Source organism: Myodes glareolus, chromosome 10, assembly GCF_982192425.1.
Source record: "Myodes glareolus chromosome 10, mMyoGla1.1, whole genome shotgun sequence".
NCBI classification, from domain to species: domain Eukaryota; kingdom Metazoa; phylum Chordata; class Mammalia; order Rodentia; family Cricetidae; genus Myodes; species Myodes glareolus.
The window spans coordinates 87,247,697-87,275,608 of NC_142035.1; the positions used below are offsets into that span (position 1 = coordinate 87,247,697).

The 27,912-nt window shown below is 45.2% G+C and overlaps 1 protein-coding gene across 6 annotated transcripts; it reads right to left on the reverse strand.

Moving 5' to 3' along the window:
* Positions 1-27,895, reverse strand: Arhgap1 (Rho GTPase activating protein 1). Of its 6 annotated transcripts, none has more exons than XM_085696573.2 (14): positions 27,757-27,895; positions 24,270-24,441; positions 23,959-24,054; positions 22,929-22,958; positions 8,695-8,782; positions 4,816-4,947; positions 4,554-4,640; positions 4,304-4,402; positions 3,302-3,409; positions 3,139-3,215; positions 2,872-2,949; positions 2,034-2,162; positions 1,720-1,823; positions 1-1,594 (listed from the first exon to the last, which is right to left on the reverse strand). In XM_085696573.2, the coding sequence occupies exons 2-14, from the start codon at positions 24,400-24,402 to the stop codon at positions 1,406-1,408; spliced, it is 1,350 nt and encodes a 449-aa protein (XP_085552699.1). In that variant the 5' UTR covers positions 24,403-24,441; positions 27,757-27,895; the 3' UTR covers positions 1-1,405. The 6 variants fall into 6 exon arrangements, with proteins under 6 accessions (XP_085552699.1, XP_085552702.1, XP_085552701.1 ...); XM_085696576.2 differs by having other exon boundaries at positions 24,270-24,417; positions 27,757-27,888; XM_085696575.2 differs by lacking the exon at positions 27,757-27,895 and adding an exon at positions 24,881-25,368 and having other exon boundaries at positions 24,270-24,417.
* Positions 27,896-27,912: the final 17 nt, after the last annotated feature.

Sequence of the window (27,912 nt, forward strand, 5' to 3'; positions counted from 1 at the left end):
GGCATTTCCATTTTCATTTTTATTGAAATACAAAAAGTGCAGATGGTGAAATACATGATTGGGGCCAAGAAAATCACGGTAAATGTGAACACTGGATTCACAGTAAGAGCGCCCCCAGCTACACACTGACAGGGCAGGTGCAGGGCTAGAGAGGTCCCAAAGGCTCCTCAATAAATGGAGTGCAGCAACACTTGATACAAAAAGGTGGGTGAAAATCGAGTGGCCCAGGTTGGGCCAGGATTGACAGAAGCAGCACTTCAGGCACCAGAGACCTGATACACAGTGGCGTCGCTTGCAAGATGCTCAGTGCAGGTCCCACGATAGCCAGTGCCATCACTGGAGCTGTCATGCCTGGCCGCACCAGCCCATCACTAGGGGCAGACTTCTGGAAGGGGGTCACAAGTTTTCACTAGGCGTGGAATGAAAGCGGTCAGTCATCACTGGGGCTCAGGGTTTATGAGAGACAACGGCCCTGTAGCCACCACACTCCCTCAATCTTCCTGGTGGGGTGATTTATTAGTAAAACCCCTGCCCCTCTTAGTGGCTTCTGAGCTCCTTGCCCTCCAAGAGTACCCAGGCAGGAAGTAAGAGGCACCAGGGATCCTGGAGCACTGGGCCTCTGGTCGCGACATGGACCACTGGCTGGGGACCTGTACACATGAGAGGATGGAGGGGCAGGACTATGCTGCTGACACACCTGACACTGGGCTCCCCAGGAGTGGCGAGGACCATTTCAACAGGTGTTCAGAGGCTCAGTCTTGTTATCCAAGATGCCAGGTGTGGCAGAAATGGGGGACTGGTACACACTGGGAGCAGTACCACTTGGGGAGGAACAGACCCAGGAGGCAGAAGTGACAAGCCAACTCTGGTCTTGTCATCCCTACTAGTAGGAAGGGCAGCAGAGGGAACTTGTACCCAGGCCAACACTCACTTCTAAAAAGCACAGCAACTGACCAGAAAGGGAGGTACCCAGGAGAGCCAGCTCAAGCCAAGGGCTCAGCTGTCCCATTTCCTAACAAGCAGAAAAGAGAGGACCAGCCCCCATACCACCACAGCCGGCAGTGATTTAGTCTTCTACAGTTGCCAGGGAAACAGGCAGGAAAAAGAAAAGGGTTACTGAGGTTCGGTCCCAGAGGCGCCAAGCCCAGTTCTGGAAAGCCCAGCAACCAAAGAGGCAGTGAGAGGTATAAGGCAAAGAAAATGTCTTACGATAACAGAGGCCTCGAGGGCTGGTGAGGTGGGCGGACAGAGGGAGAGGAGGGGCTGCCCAGTTAGTGAGCTCCAACTTCCATCTTCTAGGGCTTCGGGGCCCCTTCCTAGGCAGGAACCCTGGACTCCAATACGGTTAATAGCAGGAGGACAAGTCCAGCTGGGGCTGCCAGAGAAGGGGCTGGTGGGGCTGTGCTCAGACCGCCTGGGCGTCTGTGCTGGGGAACAGCTCCCCTTGATGATCCAGGAGGAACTTAGTGAAGGTGTTGATGGGATTAATGGCCTTGAGGGTGATAGCAGCATCCTTGGCCCACAGCAGATTAGGGCCAAAGACCACAGCCAGGTTAGTGTTGGTCATCTTGTTCTGGTCACAATGGGCAGATATCTGTGGAAGGAAATGGGGCTACAATTAGAATCTAGGGCCCTGCCTCTTACTCCCAGCAACCACATCCAAGCATCCAAGCAGTGACCCCCCACACACACCAGGTGAGCAGCAGGGCCAGGGCTCACCTGTACCAGGAAGGCAGTCAGGAAACGGAGCACCCGGTAGTTCTCCTCTGGCAGTGTGTGGAGAGCCTGCTGTGTGGCCTCCACTCTCTGGCTTTCATCAATGTCTGTGAAGAGTGCAGCTCCACATTACAGGGCCCAGGGCTAGCTCGGGAAACCCTGGTATGAGGCTAGTGGGGAACCCAACGGGACTTCTGAGAGCTGCTTATGCCCACGAGCCTGCAGAGGATGGTGGGTATGGCCATATACACTCCCCTGAGCTCAGTTCCAGCTCTGGCAGAGGATTTGGATAGCTGGGGAGGAAAGAGAGAACTCACTGAGGAAGCCCACAACGTGGGGGTAGAGGTCAAAGGTCAGCAAGGGCTCAGGAAGCTCCCGAAGAAAGGTCTTGAGGATGACTGCCGGCAAGTGCAGCTCGTTGTACTGGTCAAAGTCCACTGGCAGCCCTGCATGCAGGAAGAAAGGATGAGAGAACACCAGGCCAATCCAGAGGCCAGCAAGCCCCTTTTACTTGTCCTTTTGTCTGCTGCACAAGCTGCCTTTTCCCAGGACCCCCTATTGCATCTGCCTCTTCGCTTCCTTTTTTCTGTTGTTTTGTTTTTTGTTGTTTTTTTCTTCTTCTTTTTTCCTTTTTTTGTTTGTTTGTTTGTTTGTTTGTTTTTCGAGCCAAGGTTTCTCTGTGTAGCCTTGGAGCCTGCCCTGGAACTTGCGCAGTAGACCAGGCTGGCCTGACTGCCTCTGCCTCCTGGGTGCTGGGATTTAAGGTGTGCGCCACCACTGCCCAGTTCTTCTCTTCCTCTTAACAAGGGTACACAGACTCAGACCATCTGCAGTGTGTGAGGACACTAGCAAACAAAAATTATTCCTTGCCTCTTTGCCTCTAAATGACCTTGTACCCAAGGCTGCAGCTCCTGAAAGTGAGGCAGCAGAATCAGGACCTTTTGCCACACCAAAGGATATGGAAATTCTGGCAAGAAGAGAATCTGGGACCTTGCTTACAGCCCATCACAGTTACAACACGTCCCATTCTCTCTCTCTCTGTCTCTCCCCCACCTCCCCTTGCTTACAGCCCATCACAGCTACAACATGTCCCATTCTCTCTCTCGACTCACTGTGCACACGCTGTGGACAAGCTCTAGGGTCTGACCCACTTACCCATGTTGTATTTCTGCTGCACTTCCCGTACAACCTGGGTGTTGGCCGACCTCCGGAAGATGCCCTCTGTGGTGAGAGCTGGGGAACAAGGGGCTGGTGAGTCTCCGAGCTCTAGGTGATAGATCACTTCCTTGCCCGATCACTCTTGGAATTCAAAGAAGGGTCATTGGGAGTGTACTTTTCTATGCTCTGCTCAGAGTTTCTCAAGGGCAGCCAGGGAAGAGAGTGGCTGGAAGGTCACTAGGCCCAGGGCTCCACAGCACTCACCATGAGCCTGCAAGTAGGCAACTGTCTCCCTGAGCACAATGGGAATGGGCTCCTGGGCTGGGTTTTTCTCCTGGAGGCTGTGGGAGCAAAAGGGTGAGCTGGGACTCTGCATGCTGGTTCAGTCCCCATCAGCCCCAGACCTGCCTAACTTCAGCATACTCACTGCTGCAATGAGACCCCAAACTGCTGATTTGGCAGCGGGGGGCGTGGTGGCATGGGCTTGGGAGCTGTTGCAGGACTCTTTTGGGTGGATTTGAGGAAGTCATCATACCTGGGAGAGTAGATGGAACAAGGGTCAGGCCCTCTGGCTCTGTAGTCTTGTAGCCAACTCTATCAAGCATTTACTGTATGATTTTTCTTTTCTTTTCCTTACCTTTCCTCCCCCCCCCCCCCCAATCTCCTCTTCCTTTCCTTTCTTTCTTTTTCTGAGACATGGTTTCTCTGTGTAACAGTCCTGGCTGTCCCAGAACTAGCTCTTGTAGACCAGCTGGCTTCAAAGTCACTGAGATCCGCCTGCCTCTGCCTCCCGAGTGCTGGGATTAAAGGTGTGCGCCACCACCGCCCAGCACTACTGTGTGATTTTCCACGGATTATTTCATATATCCTCAAAACAGCTCCACTGATGTGGGATTCCTCTCTGTATGCTATGAATATACTTTAGTGCTATTGGTTGATGAATAAAGCTGTTTCAGCCAATGGCTTAGCAGAGCAAAGCCAGGCAGACAATTTAAACAGAGAGAGAGAGTAGGTGGAGTTAAGGAGACGTCAAATAACTACTGAAGGAGACAGTCTCTGGAACTTTACCACAGCCTCGTGGCGATACACAGATTAATAGAAATGGATTAATTTAAGATATAAAAGTTAGCCAGGAATATGCCTAAGCCATTAGCCTAAACAGCTTTATTCATCAACCAATAAAGCAACACATATACAGAAGGACCTCCCACATCACCCCACTTAATGTAACACACTTTAAAGAAATTCAGTCAAAGGCTTGTGAGAGAAATGGGGCTTGATTTGGCTCTATCTACTTTCTCTGGATCTTGACACTGCCTTCCTCACTTCCCTAGCTTCTCCAAGACCCCCACCTAGGTTCCTCTGCCTCCCACACAACTGAGCAGTGGGTCCCCACGCGAGCACACACACCCACACCCTGCTGTCTCACTTGAGCACTTGGCGAGGGATCCCCAGCTGCTCCAGCTTCACATGCTCACTCAGCTCGCTCAGGTAATTCACATAGAAGATCTTCCGTCCAAACTTGAAACTGGAGGCAATGGGAAGGATCTGGGTCAGGTTGGACCCATCGTGGGTCTTTGCTTTTCCCTGCAGACAGGCACCTGGTCTGCATCACCCCAAGCTGGCCACCCTGGGCATCTGCTTGATGTGTGAGGGGTGCACACCTGTGGCCTGCTCACCTGATGAGGGGCTTGAAGAGGATAAGCAAGGTTTTGATAAACATGGTTGGGTGCACGATATACAGGGCTTTGATGTTTTTCTTGTACCTGCAGGACAAGTGGAAAACTTAGGAATGGGTGGCGTGAGGGGCAGGGTTGTTAGGGACCCTGCCTGTACTAACACGGAATAAGCTCCTGACCAGAACAACCCAGAACCCAGACAACTGTCAGTGCAGAGCCACCCACACTAGGCTCTGGAGCCCACTCCCACGTCCCAACCCACTTGCGATCAAATTCCCGGTAGGCATCCCGTAGCCAGCTGAGGGAGGGCTTGTTGTCACTGGTCAGGCCGTGGTGCAGGTACAGCAGTGTGTAGTCACTCTCCACATACTGGTCCAGTGTGTGTTTCAAGTACCTTCAAGAGAAGTGCCAGGGCTGGGAGTGTATCTCCGTGGTAGAGTAATTACCTAGCATGTGTAAGCCACAGGTTCAACTCCCAACATCATACACACATAAAAAGTCCTGTTCAGATCTGTCCTCTGCACAAGTGTGGTCCCTATTACAACAGAAAACAGTACTTGCATCACGGCTTCCTTCCCCACAGACCCTTCCTGCTGTCATTTGGCTGTGTAACCCAAGTTTCTTTCCTGGAAGAAGGCAGAGGGTTGGAACTGTAAGTATGCAAACACCACTCATTTTGACAGCAAAATCGGTAGACCTGAGGTCCAAGCTGGGCTGTGTGTTCCACAGTTAAAAGGGCTTGATATACTTTTCTCATTGGTTATTGGTAAAAGCTTTAATGTCTGCCAAACACTTCCAATACATTACAACTGAAGCTCAAGTCAACTTTGTTTTACTAATGAGGGCAATCAGCAGAGGCCAGGTGCTTGGCCAAGGTTTCAGTTTGTGGCACAGCGGTGAAGTGTCCAATGCCAAGACTGCATTCTAGACCTTGGAGCACTTCTGCCTCCTACAGAATCTGTGATCTATGGTACAGTCTATAAAACATTGTGTCCATGGAAGGACGTCAGGACGGCCAGAAGGTCAACTGTTTCAATTCGTAGGCTTTTGATGGACCACAAAGCCATACACACACACGCTGAACACACTGGAAATTTGGAAGTAATAAACAATAGGGAGCTGGAGAGACTGCTCAGCAGTTAAGAGCACTGGCTGCTCTTCCAGAGGTCCTGAGTTTAATTCATGAGCAACTACATGGTGGCTCACAACCATCTGCAATGAAAGCTGGTGCCCTCTTCTGGCCTGCAGCCATACATGCAGGCAGACCATTGTGTACTTAACAAATAAACAAAAAAACAAATAAATAAACAAATCTTTAGCTGGGCGAGAGTGGCACATGCCTTTAATCTCAGCACTAGGGAGGCAGAGGAAGGTGGATCTCTGTGAGTTCAAGGTCAGCCTGGTCTATAGAGTGAGTTCCAGGAGGTTCCAAGGAAACAGTGAGAAACCCTGTCTCTAAATAAATAAATAAATAAATAAATAAATAAATGAGAGGGTAGAGCCCAGGGTCAGACCTCTTAGAAAATGGACAATCAGTCCCTTGGCAACCACACTTAGCTGCAAAATGACATCTTAGTACCACAGTCCTTTGTAAACACAAAGTGCTCAGTGTGGTAAGGGCTAAATTATTCTCAGTTTCATAATGATAAGAATCGGGCTGGAAGTCAGGCAGTGGTGGTGCACATTTTAATCCCAGCACTTGGGAGGCAGAAGCAGGCAGATCTCTGAGTTAGAAGCCAGCCTGGGCTACAGAGCGAGTTCCAGGACAAGCTCCAAACCTACAGAGAAACCCTGTCTCGAAAACCATAAAAAAAAAAAAAATCCTGGGATACCTATAAACAGACCACCTCACAGGGTGCTTCTGCGGACAGGACTCATCTGTGAAGTCAGGCGTCAGAACAGTGGTCATGCTTGAGGCAGACACTGGAAAAGCAAACTGGAAACCTGAGGCGGGCAGGGGCAGTGATAAGTATGGAGTTTCTGTTTTGCTTTGTTTTTAGGTTTTTGAGACAAGGTCCTACTCTGTAGCTCAAAATAATCCTTCATAAGCCCCCCAAGTGCTGGAATTGCGGACATGCATCATCAAATTCACCAGAAACTGGGTGCAGATATGTAGTCCCAGATACTCGAGAAGCGGAGGCAAATAGGTCACGTAAGCCTAGGTGTTTACGGTCAGCTTGGCCAACAAAATGAGAGCTGGCTTAAAAGAAAAAAAAATTAGTACACAATTGGTTTACTTTTCTATATGCATATTATATGTAAATAACATGGTTTTTGAGGGTTTTCTTGGGGGTAGGTGGGAGGGTTTCACTGTATAACCCAGTCTGGCCTGGAACCAGGCTGACCTGGAACTTGCTGAGATCAACCTATCTCTGCTTTCCAAGTGCTGGACCTAAAGCACACACTACTATGCCCAGCTAAATAATATGGTTTTGGGTGTGTGTGTGGTTTTTTTGTTTGTTTGTTTGTTTGTTTTTGAGACAGGGATTCTCTGTAACCCTGGCTGTCCTAGAACTTACTCAGTAGACTGGGCTGGCCTCGAACTCAGAGGTCTGCCTACCTCTGCCTCCCAAGTGCTGGGATTAAAGGCGTGTGCCGCCACTGTCTGAGCTTTAAAAAAAAAAAAAAGGCATCAAAGGATGTCTTTGAGGAATGTTTTATACCCAGAAGATGAAAGAATCATCCAAAACATCAAATTGAATATAGAGTTCCAAATGAAGAAGAAAATACAAAGTGGATGCAGCAACACACAATGGCTTGCTTTCTGGGTGACAGGTCTGCGAGACCTTATTGTTTTATAGGGTTGCTTTTTTTCTGCATAACAACTTACATATTTTTAACCTCTCAAAATTGTAATACTCTAAAAATATATATGATGAAATTTCATTATTACCCACAAGAACTCTGTGAGGACACAGAGAACTCAGAGTTTATATAGACTTCAGTGAGTTTATATAGGCCTCCAAGCACACAGCTAGTTAAAATTCAGAGCTCAAATTTAACTGGTCTTCTTATTCCAAGCTTCAAGCATTTTTCCATTTCAACCCCCTAGATCTGGGTGGGGAGTGGGAAAAAGCCAAGTCTGATGTAATCTGACTGAAAACAGGACAGACAGAACTAGTGGAAACACGAGTCTGGTCTCAGAAGGGACTGTGACCAAATAGGGTGTGTGTGTGTGTGTGTGTGTAGTGTGTGCGCTCATGCCTGGCTCCTGCCTGCAGATCTGGATGCAGCTCTCAACTACTTCTCCACCACAGCACCATGACTGCCTGTGTGTAGCCATGCTTCCTACCATGACGAAAACAAAAACTAAAACTGTAAGCAAGTCCCTAATTAAATGCCTTCTTCTATAAAAGCTGCCTGGTCATGGAGTCTTTTCACAGCTACACAACAGTGACTTAGACAAGCAGCCTTTGGATTTGTGCTAGGAGAGAGTTCATACACATTTGGTAGCAGAAGCCCCACAGGTACAGAAACCATTGATACCAAACTTGGTACAAAGTAAGACAGTGTTATTTTTGATTATAAATAGAAATGATTAAAAATCATGGTTCTGAAGAGATGGCTCAGATGTTAAGAGCACTGGCTGGCTCTTCTTTCAGAGGACCGGGTTCAATTCCCAGCACTCACAGGGCAGCTCACAGCTGTAACTCCAGTTCTAGGGAATCTGACACCCTCATCTCAATGCATATAAAATAAAATTGAATAAATTATTTTTAAAAAGAATCATGATTATACATAGCAGTGGTGGTGCATACCTTTAATTCAGCACTTAGGAGACAGAGACAGGTGGATTTTTAAGTTCAAGGCCAACCTGGTCTACAGAGTTAGTTCCAGGATGGTCAGGGCTACACAGAGAAACCTGTCTCAAAAAACTAAAAAGAGAGAGAGAGAGAGAGAGAGAATCACGACTATATCAGAAATACTGTCCATATTTGGAAAGTATTTACTTTTCAAGATTATTTTCTGGTGTGCCATCTCACTCCTGTCAGGAAAGAGGCCACATGCCTCACTATCATCTTTGAAAATTGAGAAAATAAAGCTCTAAGACACTTGCCAAGGTCACAGTCTCTAGGACCAGAAATTAGGTCTGACTGCTTGTCTAGTGTTCTTCCCCACCTGACTCTCTAGGGATACTCACCCCAAGAGCTTGCTGTGGTCCAGCTGATGGCTGGGGGGCATCCGACAGGCACTGAAGACAATGATCTTTCGCCCGTATTTATCATCACCTAAGTGTGGAGAAAGATGGAGCACAGCTGGTGAAAAAGTGAACCATACCAACCTGGGGCCTGTGCCAGTGATTGCAGGGCTTGGCTGACTCATGTCCATTACTCAAGGGCATGCTGGGTACAGTTACTTCAGGTGCACTAAATTGGGACACCCCTCCCCCAAATTTTAACCTTGCTCTTTAACCCAGTCATGGTGACACTTGTAAACCCACACTTTGGAGATAGAGTCAGGAGGATCAGGCTTTCAAATTTTAATAGGTTCAAGGCCAGCATGGGCTACATGACATAGTCTCAAAAAAATAAAAAGAAAACAAAACAGTAGTAATAAAATCACTTTTATGATAGATACAGTGTTGAGTGCCTTTAAATCTAGCACTTGAGAGGCAGAAGCGAAGACAGAAAAACTGTGAGTCTGAACCAGCCTGGTCTACCAAGCAAGTTCCAAGATAGCAAGGTGTAGTGAGACCCTTTCTTTGTAAGTAAAACTCACCTTGAAAAGGTAATGTCTATGGAGACAACATACATTCACCAGTAGATAAATGTATGGGAATGTAACTCAGTTGACAGCGTGCCTGCTCAGGTTAGCATACAGGAAGCCCTGGGTTTGATCCCTAGGACCACATAGACCAAAGGGGACAGCTACATCTGTTGTCCCAGTTCTCAGAGATAGGAAGACCAGAAGTTCAAAGTCATCCTTACCTACACTTAAATAAATCTGAGGCTAGCCTGAGATACAAGATAATCTGTGTCAGGAAAAATAAAGTATATTCATGCAATAAAAGTATGATGACAGAAAGGAAGAAAGTACTGATATATGGCACAAAATATATATGAACCTTGAAAATCGGTTAAGTGAGAGCAGCCTGGAACAAAGAGCAGCTACTATATGATTTTGTGAGAGTCTAAGACAGTGCTACTCAACTGTGGGCCACAACCCCTTGGGATCAAATGACCTTTCCCCAGGAGTCACAAATCAGACATCCTGCTTACCAGATATTTATATTACAATTAATAACAATAGCAAAAAAAATCACAATTATGAGGTAGCAATAAAATCATTTTATGGTTGGGGTGTCACCACATGAAAAACTATATTAGGTCCGTGGTCTAAGACCACAAGTCCACAGAGTTGGGAAGCAAATGAGAAGGCTTCCAGACGCTGGGAGGAGGGGAGAGAGGGAAATACTGATAAACCGCGGCAGGAGCTCTTCTGCTCCCACAGCCAACAGCCTTTAAGACACCAGCCCACTTGGGCGTGGTCTCTTTTGCTTTAAAAAGCAGCGGTAGCCCTGCTCTTGATTCCAGCTCCCCCTTCCGGCTACTAGACTCTGTTCCTGTTCACTCCAAGGGCTATTGTCTAGGACAGTGATATGTAAGTTTTCCCCTTAAATAACTGACCCTTTTATTAATCGTAATTCCAAACTGCTGTGGGATTGTTTTGTGACTTACGCCTTCATCTGGTTTTAGAACCCCCAGCTCTACTGCCCACCGCCAGCTCTGAGTGCACCTGGCTAGGCCCTCCCTCAGCCAGGCAGGCCTGTGCGTGGAGCCTGCAGTTCATTTGGATATAGAATTCTCACAAAGCAGTGGTTTTTCTTGCTGCAGATCGGGCCTGGTTCTTTATATTATCTCATTACTCACCTCAGGGTGGCTTCCAGTCCTCCCACCACCACACACTGTGCGGAAATTCAGACGGGATACAGGCTTTCTTGGGTGTCTGCTGTTATCTTGTTATCCCTGTGCTCCTGTGGCTGCTGACCGATCAGGGCCCACCGCAGTACATACAGTTTGTGATTTCTATTAATAACTATTTTTTGATCTAAGGATATCTTTTAGCATTTCACACTAAAACAAGATTCATACCAGTCACGTGACTCCAACTACATCGCTGGTCTCAGCTGGATTAGTTTTGTAGGTGGCCTGCGACACCTACTGGCAGGTTACAGTTATTGAACCTAATCCAGCTAATTAAACCACAGGTAAGATTTAATATCTTAAATATAGATCATAAGTTGCTAATTTAAAAGGGCAATATGTTAGACAATCTAACTGTGCAAGGTTTCAATGGCCTCTTTACTCACAGCATGTGTGAGGTATTACAAGACTTTTATGATGCCCTTTCTACATCATTAATCTTAATTCTGGGGATTAGTTTTGTCCTCAATATTTTTTCCTTAAAAAAATGGTTTGACAATAGAGCTAAGAATGAGGCATTTTTAGAAATGGTGCAGTCTTTACAGATTGAAACCACGTTTCTCAAGAGAGAGTTTGGAAATCTGAAGAATACGACTTCATTTAACGGAAGATTAAGCACTCCGGAGAAGGAAACAGATGATTTGTCACATAAAACCCAATTAATGACACTGGGTGTGGAAATATTATTTGAGAGAATTTGCACTGTTGAATGTGTTAATCAAACTCTGTCAAAGGAGCATGACAGATTGACTGATAGAACATCTCTACAGGAAGGTAATATGCATGCTATAAAGATTATATCCAAGGATGAGACATTATCTCTACTGGACAGACTTCATACCAACTGCCCTACCTTTAAAATGGTTAACTGAAAAACCAATATGGGTTAAGCAGTGGCCTCTAGCTGAGGAAAAGTTGCAGGCTTTAGAACAGCTGGTACAAGAGCAACTAGATGCTCGACACATAGACGAATCTACTAGCCCTTGGAATTCTCCTGTATTTATTGTTAAAATGAAATCTGAAAAATAGAGAATGGTGACAGATCTAAGTGCTATCAACAAGCTTATTCAACCTATGGGCCCTCTACAATCTGGAATTCCTCTGCCTTCTCTGTTACCAAAGGGATGGCCTCTCATAGTTATTGATTTAAAGGATTGTTTCTTCACTATACCATTACAAAAAAAGGAAAGAGAAAAGTTTGCCTTCACAGTCCCTACTTATGATAATTCTCAGCCTACTAGAAGATATCAATGGACTAGTCTCCCACAGGGAATGCTCAATAGCCCAACCCTGTGCCAATACTTTGTCAGCCAGCCATTGGAAATAATACGTAAGCAATTTCCTAGGTCTGTAACCTACCATTACATGGATGACATTTTGTTATTCGATTAAAATATGGATACTTTAGAAAGGATGTTTAAAGAAGTAAAGAAAGTCTTGCCTAAATGGGGATTACAAATTGCTCCTGAAAAGATTCAAAGAAGAGATTCTGTTAATTACCTAGGTTACAGAATAGGTTTACAGAAAATTAGAACACAAAAGGTACAAATTCAGAGAGACCGGTTACGGACTCTTAATGACTTTCAAAGATTATTAGGAGACATTTTCAGTCTACGACTGGCTGTTGGGATAACACCTGATCTAATAATTAACTTAAACAAAACCTTAAATGGTAATAAAGACTTGAAGAGTCCCAGAGAATTAACAACTGAAGCAGAAAAGGAATTGAGGATTGTTGAGGAGAAATTACAGGAGGCACATGTAGATAGGGTGAATCCAAATCTTAACTGTATTCTAGTCATATTGCCTTCCAGAATTTCTCCTACAGGAATTTTAATGCAGAGGGACGATATTATCTTAAAATGGATCTTTTTACCACATAAACCAAGTAAAAAATTAAAAACTTATCTGGAAAGTCTCTGAATTAATTATAAAAGGTAAATTTGCCAACTAGCAGGTGTAGACCCAGTAGAGATTATAGTTGCTTTTACTGCTGATGAAATAAAAACGTTATGGGAAGACAATGAACTCTGGCAAAAGGCCTGTGCTAATTTTTTGGGAGAAATTAATAGAAATTATCCCAAAAGTGAAAGACTTAACCTTATAAAGAGAACTTCTTGGATTCTTCCCCGAATTGTACGAGATGCACCAATAACAGAAGCCTGTACATTTTATACTGATGCAAATAAAACAGGGAAGGCAGGTTACAAATCAGAAGAATTAAGTAAGGTGGAACAAAGCCCTTATAATTCTGTTTAGAAGGCAGAGTTATATGCTATTCTTATGGTACTAAGGGATTTTAAAGAACCTCTCAATATAATTACTGATTTGCAATATGCAGAAAGAGGTATCTTGCATATTGAAACTGCTGAATTTATACCAGATGATACAGAATTGACTTCATTATTCATCCAGGTGCAAGACATAATCAGGAACAGGCTTTATCCTATATGAATAACACACATCCATTCCCATACGGGTCTGCCAGGTCCTCTAGCACAAGGTAATACAGAAACTAATCAACTATTGATTGGAAGTATGTTGCAGGCCTCTGAATTTCATAAAAAACATCATGTCAATAGCAAAAGTTTAAAGAAAGAGTTTTCTATTACATGGCAACAAGCTAAGGAGATTATAAAGAGGTGCCCTACTTGCTCTTTCTATAATCAAACACCGTTGCCTGCAGGGAGTAACCCAAAGGGCACTCAAAGGAATGAAATCTAGCAGATGGATGTGTTCCATTTTATGGAATTTGGTAAATTTAAATATGTGCACCACACCATAGACACATATTCAGGTTTTCAATGGGCAACTGCCTTGAGCTCAAAAAAGACTGATTTAGTAATCACACATTTATTAGACGTTATGCCCATCATGGGTATGCCTGCACAAATAAAGACAGACAATGGTCCAGCATATGTATATAAGAAAATGAAATGGTTTTTTGCTTATTATAATATAAAACACATTACAGGTATACCAAATAATCCTACAGTTCAGGCAGTTATAGAAATGTCAGATCATACTATAAAAGATATGCCGAACAAACAGAAAGCGACAGAAAATATCCCCAGAAATAGATTGCATAATGTTTTATTAACCTTGAATTTTCTTAACACTAATGAGAAATGAACAGCAGCAGTGAGGCATTGGATAATGGAAAAAACTTCTGAATTGAATCAACCAGTATATTTCAAGGATGTGTTGACCTCACTATGGAAACTATGAGATGTGCTACATTGGAGAAGGGGTTTCGCTCTTGTTTCCACAGGAGAAGAAAAACTATGGATACCATCAAAATTAATAAAGATTCACTTTGAAAAGGAGAAACATATTGAAACAGAGAAATGACAGCTCATCCACAATGGTGACAACCATACAGGTGGTAAGGAAAGCCATATAGGGTTGGGGCAGGGTTCTGCTCTTATCTTTGCAGAAAAATACACATCATCAAAAATTCAAAAGACTCTGGATGTTTGAATGCTGACAGAAGAAAAAATAACTATCCACTAAGGAGCATCTAGAGAACAGAATATAGTTTATGAATCCAGGTATAGGTTACACTTACATTTACATACACACACATATTAATATATTCAGCTGGTTTTGGAGATGGACAATGGCTCCCCTACTTCTCTAAATCCAAGTGCGTTGTTAAAAGGAGCATTCAGAGTTTCTGTCTCATATTGGGAGCCATCTGGTATGGGACAGAAGAAAGACTTTAGGAAAAATTTTATTTTCTCCATGCCTTTTTTGTTCATATCAAATTCTTCATTGAATGTATGTTTATATGAATGATGTTTAAGTTTTTCTTGATGAACAATAGATTTTCCTACAGATTCTTTTCCTGCAGTAATCTTTGAAGTTTCCAGGAAGAAGATGGGGCCCACAGCAACAGCTCTACCTAGTTGAGATGAGATCATGATGCAGACAGTGCTACTATAAGACCGCTTCTTTTGGGGGAGGTACTGCTGAAATGGTGCATCTTCTCATGACACTCTGACCAGAACTCCAAATAAGAACGTTTGGGGGAAAAAAAAAAACCTATCTATTGACTTCTCGGAAATTGTTTGCAACTATACTAGACAGTAATTTTGAAACTTAACCATCAGTTTAATTTTGCAGGATACATAGGGTTGGGACACTGTTTAGGGGTTGCTGATTATTACTTGTATTAGACAGAGGGTTGGGATGAAAATTATGATTGTTAAAAAAAAGGGGGGATAGTAATAGTGGGTAACAGAGTGAATACTTGTGAGCTATTATTCATGGGTAATTTACACTGGTATGGTTTTTGTATATTGATACAATTTCAAATTATATTTCTTATTTTTGTTTACACTATTTGTACACCTATGCAAAGTTATTCTGTCAGATTGTATATATGTATGTTCTTATCTCTGTTTAGGACATTTCGTATATTGATACAACTTTTAGGATATATTTTCATATTGCATTATATATTACTCCTACCTCTGATCAAGATACTTATATATTGTTTACATTTTGAGGTCATTGTCCTCATTTGTTGCACATTTGTTTACAGATTATTTAATATTCTGACATGAAGTTTTACTCTCTAAGTTATACAGGTATTAATTATAATAGGTCAATAGTTGTTCATGTTTGTTGTACATACAGTCAGATCAATTAGGTTCTTTAGATACCTAGGTTGTATTTTGTCTAGATAGGTATTCAACCACTTCAAGGATCTGTGGAACATGGCATTTAAATAACTTAGGATTCGGTTGACATGAGACATGATTGCTTCTGACAGCACCAATCTATTCCCGAGAGAATGTTGAGCACCGAAGACACTCCACTTGGAGCTTGCTTTCTTCTTGGCAAAACTGGCCTTTGGGCAAGGAACTGACAATGCCTCAACCACTGACAAGTTACATGATATCTGGAAATGGATAAGCAGGACTGTCAAATCTTGTCAAGACAGGATAAGACGGTTTTGAAAACTTTCCTACCTCTAAAAATGGTCTGTCAGTTATGCTAGGCCATAGCCAAAGTTGGTTGCTTTAACGTTACAAAATGAGACTTTGGGTGATTGCTCAAGTAGCTAATTGTGTCTGTCATATATTGCTCGCTTTGGAAGCTACTTGATTGTACTTCCTGCCTGCTCAAGTAATATTATCTCCCTTCTCAGGCCTTTGATGGGGTTGAAGATTAGATAGCCGTAGTTACCATCCTCTTATGATCTAGCCAAGCCATTTCCAACACAAGACTTAGACTCCTTAGGATAGAATGCTTATTAAAATATTTAGCATATGTTCCTTGTTTAATATTGTTTATGCTGATTGTAATTCTAATCTTATACTTGATATCTGTTCCTAGTGTATATAGTTTTGTATTGAGTTTGGAATTCTCTTAAACAAAAGGAGGAGGTGCTGCAGGAGCTCCTTCCACTCCTTCAGACAATAGCCTTTAAGATGCCAGTCCACTTGGGTATGGTCTCTTTTGCTTTAAAAAGAAGCGGTAGCCCTGCTCTTGCTCTCTTGCTTCTGGCTCCCACTTCTGGCTGCTAGACTCTGTTCCTGTTCACGCACAGGACTGTTGTCTAGGACAGTGATCTGTAAGTTTTCCCCTTAAATAAATAACCCTTTTTTATTAATCATAATTCCAAACTGATGTGGGACTGTTTTGTGACTTACGCCTTCACTAAACATGGACATGGTTTGATGTGTATATGAATAGTGAAAGTATTCTTTTTTATTATTATTATTATGTACAGTGTTCTGCCTACATGCGTACCTACACCCCAGAAGAGGGCACCAGATCTCATTATAGATGATTGTGAGCCACCATGTGGTTGCTGGGAATTGAACTCAGAATCTCTTTAAGAACAGTCAGGGGGCTGGAGAGATGGCTCAGAGGTTAAGGGCATTGCCTGCTCTTCCAAAGGTCTTGAGTTCAATTCCCAGCAACCACATGGTGGCTCACAACCATCTGTAAAGGGATCTGGTGTCCTCTTCTGGCCTGTGGGCATACACACAGAGAGAACATTGTATACATAATAAATAAATAAATAAATATTTTTTTAAAAAAAAGATAAAAGAACAGTCAGTGTTCTTAACCGCGGGGCCATCTCTCCAGCCCCCTAGTGAAAGTATTCTAATGGGTCAGTATGACAGCTCAATGGGTTAAGGCACTTGCTGCCAAATCTGAAGACCTGTTTCATCCCACATGGTGGGACCCACATGGTAGAAAGAGAGAAATGAGTCCTCAAAGTTGAGCTTTGACCCCCATGTGTATGTCATGGCTTGCAGTTACATATACATGCACACACACAAAATAAGTATAACCTTATTAAGAAATTTTAAGTGTTCTAATGGTATAGACCCACGATCTCACCATGGGGTGCTGAAGCAAGAAGGTGACCTGAATTACAACAGATAAAAAAAAAAGTCCCTCACATTCGCCAAAAATACATCCATCAATGCCTACACTATCTAGCCAACAAGACATCCTACAACTGGTTTACCCTGAAGCACTAAGCAGCGAGGACCTAGAAAACCTATAGAGGGCCAGGCAGTGGCGGTGCAAGCCTTTAATCCCAGCACTCGGGACGCAGAGAAAGGCCTGGCCTACAATTCCAGGACAGACTCCAAAGCTACAGAGAACCCTGTCTCAAAAAACAGAACAAACAAAAAGGAGAAAGAAAGAAAGAAAGAAAGGAAGGAAGGAAGGAAGGAAGGAAGGAAGGAAGGAAGGAAGGAAGGAAGGAAGGAAGGAGAAAGAAAGAAAGAAAGAAAGAAAGAAAGAAAGAAAGAAAGAAAGAAAGAAAGAAAGAAAGAAAGAAAGAAAGGAAACTTATAGAGACTGCTTTTCAGCCAACCCAAGGCTATAGAGGAAAGTGGTCTGGCTGCTAGACAGTAGACAGTGGGGTCAAACCACCCTAGTAATAACAATTCTGCCCACAGACACTTTCTGAGTTTATTATTAGAATAGCTGACCACACTTGGCCCTGACTGAACTCTAGATACTCCTAAAAAAATCTTATCTTTTGGGCTGGAGAAATGGCTCTGTGATTAAGAACAAAGATTGCTCTTCCACAAGACCCATGTTCAATTTCCAGTATCCACATGACAGCAACTCCAGCTCCAGGAGACCCAACATCCTCACACAGGCATACATGCAAGTAAAGCACCAATGTGCCTAAAAATAAACAAATTTAAAAATGTATCTTTCCCATTAGAGATATTTTGAAGACCATGGAGTTCGGGGGAGTCTGTGAAGCTGTGACAAAATCTCACCTAGGTGTTTTCTCTCAAAGGTATTTGTCCCAAACACTTAACATGATGACCTGGGCCCTGGCTGTCACGAGGCCAGAAAGCTCTTTAGACATGCTCTTGCCCCAGATGAAATGCTCTTCCAGTGTCAGCTTAGAGCAAGGGTCCTTAGGAAAGCTCAATGGTGATACAGCCTGGTTTGCACGCCCCATGTCCTAACTTAATTCACTTTTTCAGAGACACCAAATTATACTGACTTCATCCCCACTGCCTCAGAGGCCAAAGAGCAGCAACACAGGAGAGCAGCTGATGACACAGCCCATAAATATGGGGAGTTTGCCCTTGTACTCCATCTCAGCAGTAAGGACTATTCTCCCGTGGTGAGCCCCACCATCCTGCTCTGTCTATGATGCCATGTTGTGAAATACTAGCTTAAGATGTGTTACATTGGGGCTGGAGAGATGGCTCAGGGGTTAAGAGCATTGCCTGCTCTTCCAAAGGTCCTGAGTTCAATTCCCAGCAACCACATGGTGGCTCACAACCATCTGTAATGAGGTCTGGTGCCCTCTTCTGGCCTGTAGACATACACACAGAAAGACTATTGTATACATAATAAATAAATATTTTAAAAAAAAGATGTGTTACATTTGTTTATGCTGCAGAACATTTGTATAATGATGCAAAGATGTGTTGCATTCTTTTATATTGCATTTGTTTAATTCTGTGAAGCTGTGTTACTGTGCCCGTCTAAAACACTTGATTGGTCTAATAGAGTCGAATGGCCAATAGCTAGGTAGGAGAGAGGGATAGGTGGGGCTGGCAAGCAGAGGGAATAAACAGGAGAAATCAAAGCTCTGGAGAAGAGGGAGGAGTAAGAGGAGGAGAAGGTGAGTAAGATGGTAGGGGTCAGTTGTCCAGCCCACAAAGCCAGCCAGTCACAGAGTAAGAAGGAAAGAAAGATATAGAGAATAAAGAAAGGCAAAATGTAGTTAAAGAGAAACAGGGAAATTTAAGTTAGAAAAGCTGGCTGGAAACAAGCCAAGCTAAGGTTAGGCATTCATAAATAAGAATAAGTCTCCGTGTATTTATTTTGGAGCTGGTTGGCGGTTCCCCAAAGAGAAAAAAAAAATCAACTACAATGGACCCCAGGGACTTGTTCTATTCAGAGTGTTCTGAAGATTCTCACTCTTCTATAGGCTGAGGCAGAGGTTGCTAAGGAAAGAAGGAGGCAGCTTCTCTATGATAGCCCCATCCCTAATGGTTAAATGCCCTGACCCTAGCAGACTCACAACCTTGATAGATCCTAGAAAAGTCCTCATCCTCTTGTCTCCACCCAAAGCACAGCCTGGCTTTGTTAGGTCCAAAAGGGCCTGGCCAGGGTTCAATAAAGAACTTCTTGTGCCAGTTTCTGAGGTCCAGTCCACCAAGTCCACCTGGCACCCAATTCTAACTCTAACTATAGGACTGTAAACACCTACTGCCCCCAACTCTACTTTCACAGCATGCCCTTTCCCCTCAATCCTACCTTACAAAGAATCTGTAGACCTAGTCCTGCAAATATTCCTTAAAATGGAAGCCAGTCAGGACAGCACACACATGTAATGAGAGACCTAATGAGAGACCAGGAGTTAAACACACTCCGGTTAGGCAGAAAGATGGGGAGGTCCAGATTTGTCCACTGCTATCTCTTATGCTAGAGAATTTTCTTGCCTTTAAATCTTTAACTGGCAGGAAAATAACAATCTGATCAAGACCTCTAAACTATCACTAGCACTGGGAGGCAGAAGCAGGAGATCAGAAGTTCAAAGCAAGGATCGGCTACATAGTAAATTCAAGGCCAAGTTGGGCTTCATGACATCCTCTTTCAAGGGGGAAAAAAAATCCTTAAAATGGCTCTCAGGCCTCTGACTGAGTCTTGGTCTCACTTCTCGGGCTGCACCATGCAAATCTTCTACCACAGAAACTCTGGTAGCTTGGTATGCAGGTTGTTGTATCAGACAAAACTTTCTCTGGACAGTTCTGTTCCAAACTGGCCTCCTGGGGGACTCAATACACAGACAACTGTCTCCACCTTTCCCCAAATAGCTAAGCTAGCTCTTCTCACAGCTCCCAGCACTAATAGCCGTTCATCTCTGTCACCAGTTTCTACTCTCCTGTGTAAGTCCATGGTCTATCTCCCAATGGCTCAGGAGCAGCCTGAAGGCAGGGACTGTTTCCTGTGTTTAACTTGCTCTGCTCTGTATCAGCCCGCTCATGTCAGGCATTCAGTAAGTGCTGGTATCCAGGGGTATGGATATACACCTATGATTCCAGCTATTTAGAAGACTGAGACGGGAGAGTCACTGGTAAGGATCAGTTCAAGACCAGCCTGAGTAAAACAGCAAGATCCCATCTCAACTAATAAATGTTGTCGCCCTTATAAAGACACAGGTCATATGACATGCAGTTTCATTTCCGAACTTGTTTTTTGTTTTGTTTTGTTTTGTTTTTCGAGACAGGGTTTCCCTGTAGTTTTTAAGAGCCTGTCCTGGAACTAGCTCTTGTAGACCAGGCTGGCCTCGAACTCACAGAGATTTGCCTGCCTCTGCCTCCCAAATGCTGGGATTAAAGGCATGTGTCACCACTGACCAGCTAGAACTTGTTTTTTTTTAATTAACGATTTTTATTTATTATGTATACAGTGTTCTGTCTGCATGTATGTCTACTCGCCAGAAGAGGGCACCAGATCTCATCACAGATGGTTGTGAGCCACCATGTGGTTGCTGGGAACTGAACTCAGGACCATCTGGGAGAGCAGTCAGTGCTCTTAACCTCTGAGCCGTCTCTCCAGCCCCTCATTTCTGAACTTGTATTTGATGGTTAAGTGACAAATTAGAGTGTGTTGGGCAAAGAGTTTCCTGAAGTTGGAGAAGAAATTTTTCCAAACAGAATTGTTAGTATGCATCTATATCAGCAACAGGGTTTTGGTTTGTTTGGTTTTTGAGACAAGCTATCAAAATGGAGCTCAGACTGGCCTAAATCTGAAGCTCCTCTACCTCAGTTTACTGAGTAATAGAATTCGGTATTTTTGCTTGTTTGTTTTTGTCTTTGTTTTTACAAGACGGGGTCTCATTATATAGCCCTGGCTGTCCTGGAACTCACTATGTAGACCAGGCTGGACTTGAACTATAGAGATCCCTCTGCCTTTGCCTCCCAAGCAGGATTAAAGGTGTGCCACTAGCTCCAGCTTTGATATGTATTATAGGTGTGCACACCACACCTGAAGGAAGGCAGGTCTGCTTTGAAGGTCTGGGCGCCACTAGTTCTCTGAACCCTGCAGTGCTAGTGTTTGGGGGGGGCAGCTGCTGGTGGCTCCCAGCTAAGTTCCTGCCCTCATTTACTTCCAACTGGCTCTGTTAGGGGAAAGGAAAGCAGCAGAGCAGGGGGAGAGACACAGGCAGAGAACAGCAGCCCAGTCACACAATCTGAAATTCAGAAGTCCTGGGACTCCTGCAAAGAAGGGGAGCATCACCTGCCTAGTCCATCTAAGCAGAAGGAATGCCTGGAATGCAGGTGCAAGGCTGAAGAGCTGAGTACCTAGCCAAGGTAGAGGATCTGAGAGCTCTGGAATGTAAGATGTCAGTGAGAGGCTAAGGCTACAGGCCAGGAACATGTTGTTCCACCTCTCAGCTGGCCACAGAAGTGGGGTGTAGAAACCCTTCATCCATGCTTTATGAGTAACCCTAATAAACTCACAGGTTCATCAAAAAGTTACAAAGATGTGCATTTTCTCTAGAAAAAGAAATTCACACCCCGGTAGCCCTGGGTCAAAGAGGACTATGACTGGTTTTAAGTTTCTTTTTTATTGTTTCATTTTTCCCAGTACTGAGGCTGGAACCCAGGGCCTTGCACTAGGTTGAGAGCTCTACCACTGAATCATACCCCAGTGTAAGAATGTAAGCTTCTAGGAAAGGAGGCGGACACCTTGGCAAGTCCTCAGCGCTAACTATAAGGCTGATCTAGTAACACACACTGAAAAAGCCAAGACAGCAAGAGGATCAAGGATAAGTCAGGAGCTGGAAGGCATGCATGGGATGAGAGTCAGCAGCCCTAGGGGTCTAGACCTTGTCCTCTGACTCTTCAGAAATGGAAGTCCCATCACCAAGTTTTCAAGCAAGCAGGGTGGCTGCTACAGGAAGCATACTGGAACTCCCCCTCCCCACTCTCAGAAGGGATTAGAACTGATTCTGCCCTGAACCTTAAGAGAGACACAGAGCTGGCAGCTGGGTGCTGGGGAGAGGGTGGAGTAGGAGAAGCCTGCATTCCCCAGAGACCAATCAGGCTCTCTCAAGGCAGCATGGGTGTTAAGCAGCAGCAGGAGAGCCTTTCCAGCAGGCTTTCTGGGTGTCGCTGCCCACAGCCTGCAGGACAAGGACGTCTAAGGTGGAGGTCAGGACTGAGAAAGTCACAGTGTATGAAGACTGTTTACATTTGTTAAATATTTTTTTCAAAGACTTATTATGTCTACAACATTCTGCCTCCATATATGCCTGCACACCGGAAGAAGGCACCAGATCTCATTATAGATGGCTGTGAGTCACCATGTGGTTTCCGGGAATTGAACTCAGGACCTCTGGAAGAACAGCCAGTGGTCCTAACCTCCGAACCATCTCTCCAGCCCCTTGTTAAATATTTCTATTGCCAGGCATTTTGCAAGCCAGTTGACATTATGTTGGAAGCCTGAAACCAGCTGTTGTATAAACTGAAAAGGTTACAAATAATGGTCTCTTTGCCTTCTATAGAGTCTACTGTTACCAGCACAACACTGGAAAGACCCTACTGGGACCAAGTCAAGTTTTACTGAGGTCCATGGCAGCTACTGAAGGGAGGGACAACCATAGGCTGTAGAGGAGTTGAGAGTATTGCCTACTTTCTTTGAATTCTGGTTCAGACATCACCACTGGCTCTTCAAACAAGACTTGTCTATACTGGGAGCTTCCCAAGGCACAGTCCCTACAGCTCCCCTCTCCTGAGTTTTGGATCTCCACCTCGCCATGTCTCTCATAAACTCTGCTATTTCCTGCTTCCAAAGCCAACACCAGCTCCCAGATTCCTAGGATGGAGCTGCAATTAAGCTGGTCCCACCTGCCTCCACCAAGAGTCCTTTCTGATTCATAGAGCCAGAGGCCACAGCCAGGAGGGGCCAAGCGCAGACAACCAGAACTGACACCTACCTGGCTGGGCCCCCTCAGACTTGCCAAATTCTGGAGAAACAAACAAAAAAATGCTGCAAGGTGGTGTTTTGTTGCAGGATAAGGGGACCCCCACAGAAGTGGGGGGAACAGCCTCACCTGCTGTCTTCTGACTGACTACCAAGTCAGAAGGCTGTCAGGGCAGACATTAGACACCCTGATACCTTACTCAGATTCCCAGGTTCAGACCTAAGCCAGGAAGAAACTGTCTTGCTTCTGCAGGGTCAAGAGAGATCATTCAAGGGCTCCAACCCAGACCAAAGTAAGCATCAGAAATTCAGGCACCATGGGAATGCCTTAGACATTGTGGCCTCTTCTGACACTGACAGCAAGAGCCAGCTCACTGAGACTCACTACTTCCCTGCTCCAGTCTCTTCTGGAGCTTGCCTTATGACACAAGGGAGCTCCCTGAAGCACAGACCCAAAGGGTTCCTGCACCTATTCTCAGCAGGGCAGCACACCCACTAGAAACTGGATGTTCCAGGGAGTCATGTGGCACTGTGCATCTTGAAAAGGCTCTGCCCATTCCAAACCCTAAGAAAGGGGTGACATTATCCACATCTCCAGTGACTGATAGAAAATCAGATATCAGGGATCAGGGCAAGTGAAGGGAAGACAGGATAGGAAGGACAAGGCCACTAATTTGGAGCCCACTATGCTCTAGCTCCCAGGATGCTAACATACGAGAATCATTGTACTCCTCTCAACAACAGTGTGAGAAAGGAGGTCAGAGAGCAAAACTGGATCAAACTCAGCTTTCTAACTTCAAAGCTCTTAGGCCACAATGCCTCCCACATTCCGGCTACAGTGGGAGACCATGGGACCATAGGTCAGGAAGCAGTTGTACATACCAATCAAAACCAATCCATGCTCACAAGGGAAGATTCATATGCTCAAGAGCAGGCCAGAGGCTAGGTACAAAATGTACCCTTTCTTGGTGGCAAAAGAGGTTGGTTTCTCGAAGCCAGGAGCATAGAATATAAGGGAAGAAGTACCATACTGGCATGCTTACCTGCTACTTCCACAATCTGGTGCCGGGCAATGTCATAGTAAGGGTCATCCCACTTCAGGTGTGTGACAGGTTCTGGAGAGCTGCTTTTAGAGTCATCTGAGGAACATGGTAAAAGCAGAGTCACCCTAGGGGCTGGCCTAGCACTTTCTCCATGACTCATTCTCTCTAGCCTGCCCCCAGGGAACTTACATTCCTAGCCATACTCTAGGGCTGGTCTCCTTGGCCCAATCTTACCCCCTGGAGATCCCTTCAGCAGGAAGGAGCCTCCTCTCCAGGGTGTCTACAGTTGTCAGAGACATTGTGCCACTCACCTGACTTGGGAAAGTCTGGCATTTCATCAGAAGGCCAGTTCTTCTCATCAATGGAGGCTAGCTTCAACTGGTTCAGATCTGGGCTGGTATCATCCAAGGTCAGATCATCTTGCAGCTCTGAGAGAGGATCCATGACTACGTCTGTTCCCTGCAGAAGAACCAGAGGAGAAACCTGGGTGTGGAGGGGAGGAAAAGTGGTGGGTCAGCTTCTGTAATTCTTTCAGTGAACCCTTCTGTCCCCTTCTTTTCTCTTCTGGCACCCTTGTCCCTATTCCTCAACAGTCCTAATCCTGCCAAGAGTTCCACAGAGTATGTTGCCAGAAAAGGCAGCTGGAGTCATGGATGGCACAGCCCAGCACCTCCCTTCAAGTCCTCAGCCAGATCCCACACTGCTGTCACCCTACTGACCAAGTAATGCAGTCACAGCTGCCAAAGGGCATATCCTCACATGCCCCAACAGTTACAGGAATAGATGCTACAAGAATCCAAGGAATCCAAGAATCTCCAAATGCCATGAAAAAGGTCAGCTGGGGCCCACTCCTTTCCCCAGATCGAAGATGATAGGGTCCCAGGAGGAAAGGGTCATGGCTGAGGTGTGCAGTTTGGTTTACCTGGGACAAGGAATGGAATCTTTCTGCCAATCCCAGCAGACCCCTTGTAGGTCCCCAATGTTCTTGGGCCCTCTCTAAACCTGTAGGGGTTCCAGACCGCGGTTCCTGTGACAGAGTCAGCAGACTGCCTTCAGGACGTCAGGGCACAGAGGGAGAAGAGGCCGCCTGCAATGCTAGAGCATGGAGGTAAGGACAGAAGAGCAGGAGAGCTGGGAGGAGAGTTGGCACTAAAACCAGGTCTAGGACCCAGCCAAAGGAGGTGGCACCTCTCTTGAGCTCACCAGATGGGTGAGGAAGGAGGCTTCATCCAACCCAGTTGCCCAACACCAAAGAAGAAACTGCATTCCCGAGGCCAGGAGAAAATGACGTATAAGGTCAGAGAATTAGTAGGACAGGCAAGAGGAGAGAAAGGGGCTGGGCGTAGGAAGAAGAGAAGAGCTGCCACGTGAGATGCACACTGTGGGCTACAAGGATTGTGACAACTGCCCCTCCCGCACACATTGCAGCCTAGGGCTCTAATGGTGAACAGCTCCCAGGGCCTAAGCAACAACTGCTTTGTTACCACGGCAATAAACTGAGTCAGTAGAAAAACTGTTTCAGGTTTTCAAAGACCAAGCTTCTTCCTTGCTCTTTTTCTCCTGTCCCTTGGGGATTAACTCACCCAGCTGTTCCTCCCTAAGAACACAAAGGGAAAACTTTTCACATTTGGGAATGCATTTCTCTTGGTGAGTAACTTTGCTTTTGCCCAAAGATCAGATCTTCACTCCCCCTTCAACCCTCGGCCCTTCAACCCTCGGTCCTCCAATCAGGCGATCTCCAGTATGGAGGAATTTGCCTCTGGCCCACCGACTCTCCAAGATTCAACCAGGAGGCTATAGGGCTGCTTCTCACAGGACCCTAGCTTAGTGGCTCTCAACCTGTGGGCTGAAACCCCTTTGGTGACAAAATGATCCTTTCATACGGGTCACCTATGACCACTGGAAAACACGGATATTTACATTATGATTCATAACAGTAACAAAATTACAGTTTTGAAAATAATTTTATGGATGGGGGTCACCACAACATGAGGAATCAGGAAGGGTGAGAAGCACTGGCTTATTAAAGTGAACAGATTCCAGTTCGAAACAACACCCTCCTGCTAGAGGTGGCTCTCCATCCCACCACTGCCCAGGCACCAGAAACTTCCTGACACCCCCGACCTTACAGCTATGCAAGAGAAATCATTTTGTACACAATAAGTATCTGGCGTGATAGAAAAAGCATGAAATCAAATATATGAAAAAACAGGTGACAGTCCTGCCTAAGCCAACGGTTGCAAAGATTCTGGGCAAGCGCCTTTCCTATCTGGATCTTAAATTTCCTTATCTCCTCCCAGAGACCTAACTCCCCAGTGCTCAGAAGCACTTGCGTGGAAGTAAACAGGATTAAAAGTAGCAGTTAGAGTTGAGCTGTGTGTGCGGGAGAAGAGCTGAATATGACTCCCATCTCTACTCCAGGAGACTCTCTCCCGAGCTCTTCAACTCCCACATAACCTCCCTTACCAGCAAAACTAATCACAGTGTGCCCAGCTCCCTGACCTCTCTCAGCACCTCTGTTGCCTTCTCTGAACCCAGATGTTTATCCGTTGTTCAGTGGGAGATGAATTTCCCACGAAGGGAAATTCTAACGCAAAATGATAGAAATGAAATAATACCAGCCACTTGCGAGCCCTATTCAGTTCTGCGGAAACACTTCTAAGATGAATCTTGCACTTTCTTTAGAAAAAGACTTGACTTTGGCAAAATCATAAATCTCTCAAAAAATCTGATATCTGTGGACTTCTCAAAAAAATGAACAGATCCATGAAATCTTGCATGCAATTTTAAAGGCTTCACAAGCCTTCTGAGTTACTGCCTAAGAGCCATTTCGAAGGCTAAGGCCACAGCTTAGTAACAGAGCACTTTGCCTGCTCTCCAGCACAGGAAAACAAAGCAACTTTATTCAGAATAATGCCTGGCACATAGTAGACATCCTGTCGTTAGCTGAATGACTACATGATTTTCCTAAGAGAAGAAAGGAACCAACACTTGTGAAAGACCAACATAGTACCGGAGCTGGAGCCAGTTCACCTCACAACCCACTACTAGGTCAGCATATGCTAGTAAAGCCATTTACGGTTTGAGCAGACTGGGGGCTGGGAGATGAGCACATTGCTAGAGGTCATAGAACCCAGAGGCAGGATTTCAATCCACAAATACGTTTGAGGTGGCCTCTTGGTGAAAGTCAACCCCTCAACAACACTCCTATGTGCCTGTCAGTCACAAATTCATAGGGTTCAAAGAGGAGCCACGAAGGGGCAGCCAGAACTTGAATACCAGGGCAGAACAGAGACAGCAACTTGAAGTCATAGAGTTTGCTGGTGTTGGATTCGGATTGTTGTGACTCCAGAAAAACAAAAATCCTACACGACAGCAACTCTCAACTATAATCACGTTTGCATAGTCAAAAAACTACATTGAGTGTATTTCATTTCACAAGAAAATGAGAAGAAAGCATGGCCTATCAAGTGGCAAAATCGATCACTTCCCCCTAATTTCTCGATCTCAGTGTTTTGCTGGATCCTGTCAGGGAGACTTCTCCCACCCACGGGTTTGTTCTGTATTGGCCTATGCCTTGGAGAGGGAAGAAGTCAGAGAAAGTGGCTGTCTTCTCATTGCAGATACCGAAGTGGGGCAAAATCCCGGCAGTGGAGAGACCAAGGCCCTCAGGCCCAGTTCCACCTCGGCGTCACTGCCTCCAAATCTCCCCTTTAGGACCTAACCCCTTCAGACGACCAGCGCAGCTCTTTCCCTTCCCCCACCGCGCCCAGCGAGACCCCGCGCTCTGCAGCTCACCGCGCTCAGGCAAGGCTCCCTCTGCCACGCCTGTCAAAGCTCGGCAAACATCCGGCTCCGAGGAGGAACGGGAACCGCCCCCTCGGGGGCCCCGCGCCCCAGCTACTTCCGCCACATCTTCCTACTTCCGGTTTTCTTCCTGGTCCAAACATGGCT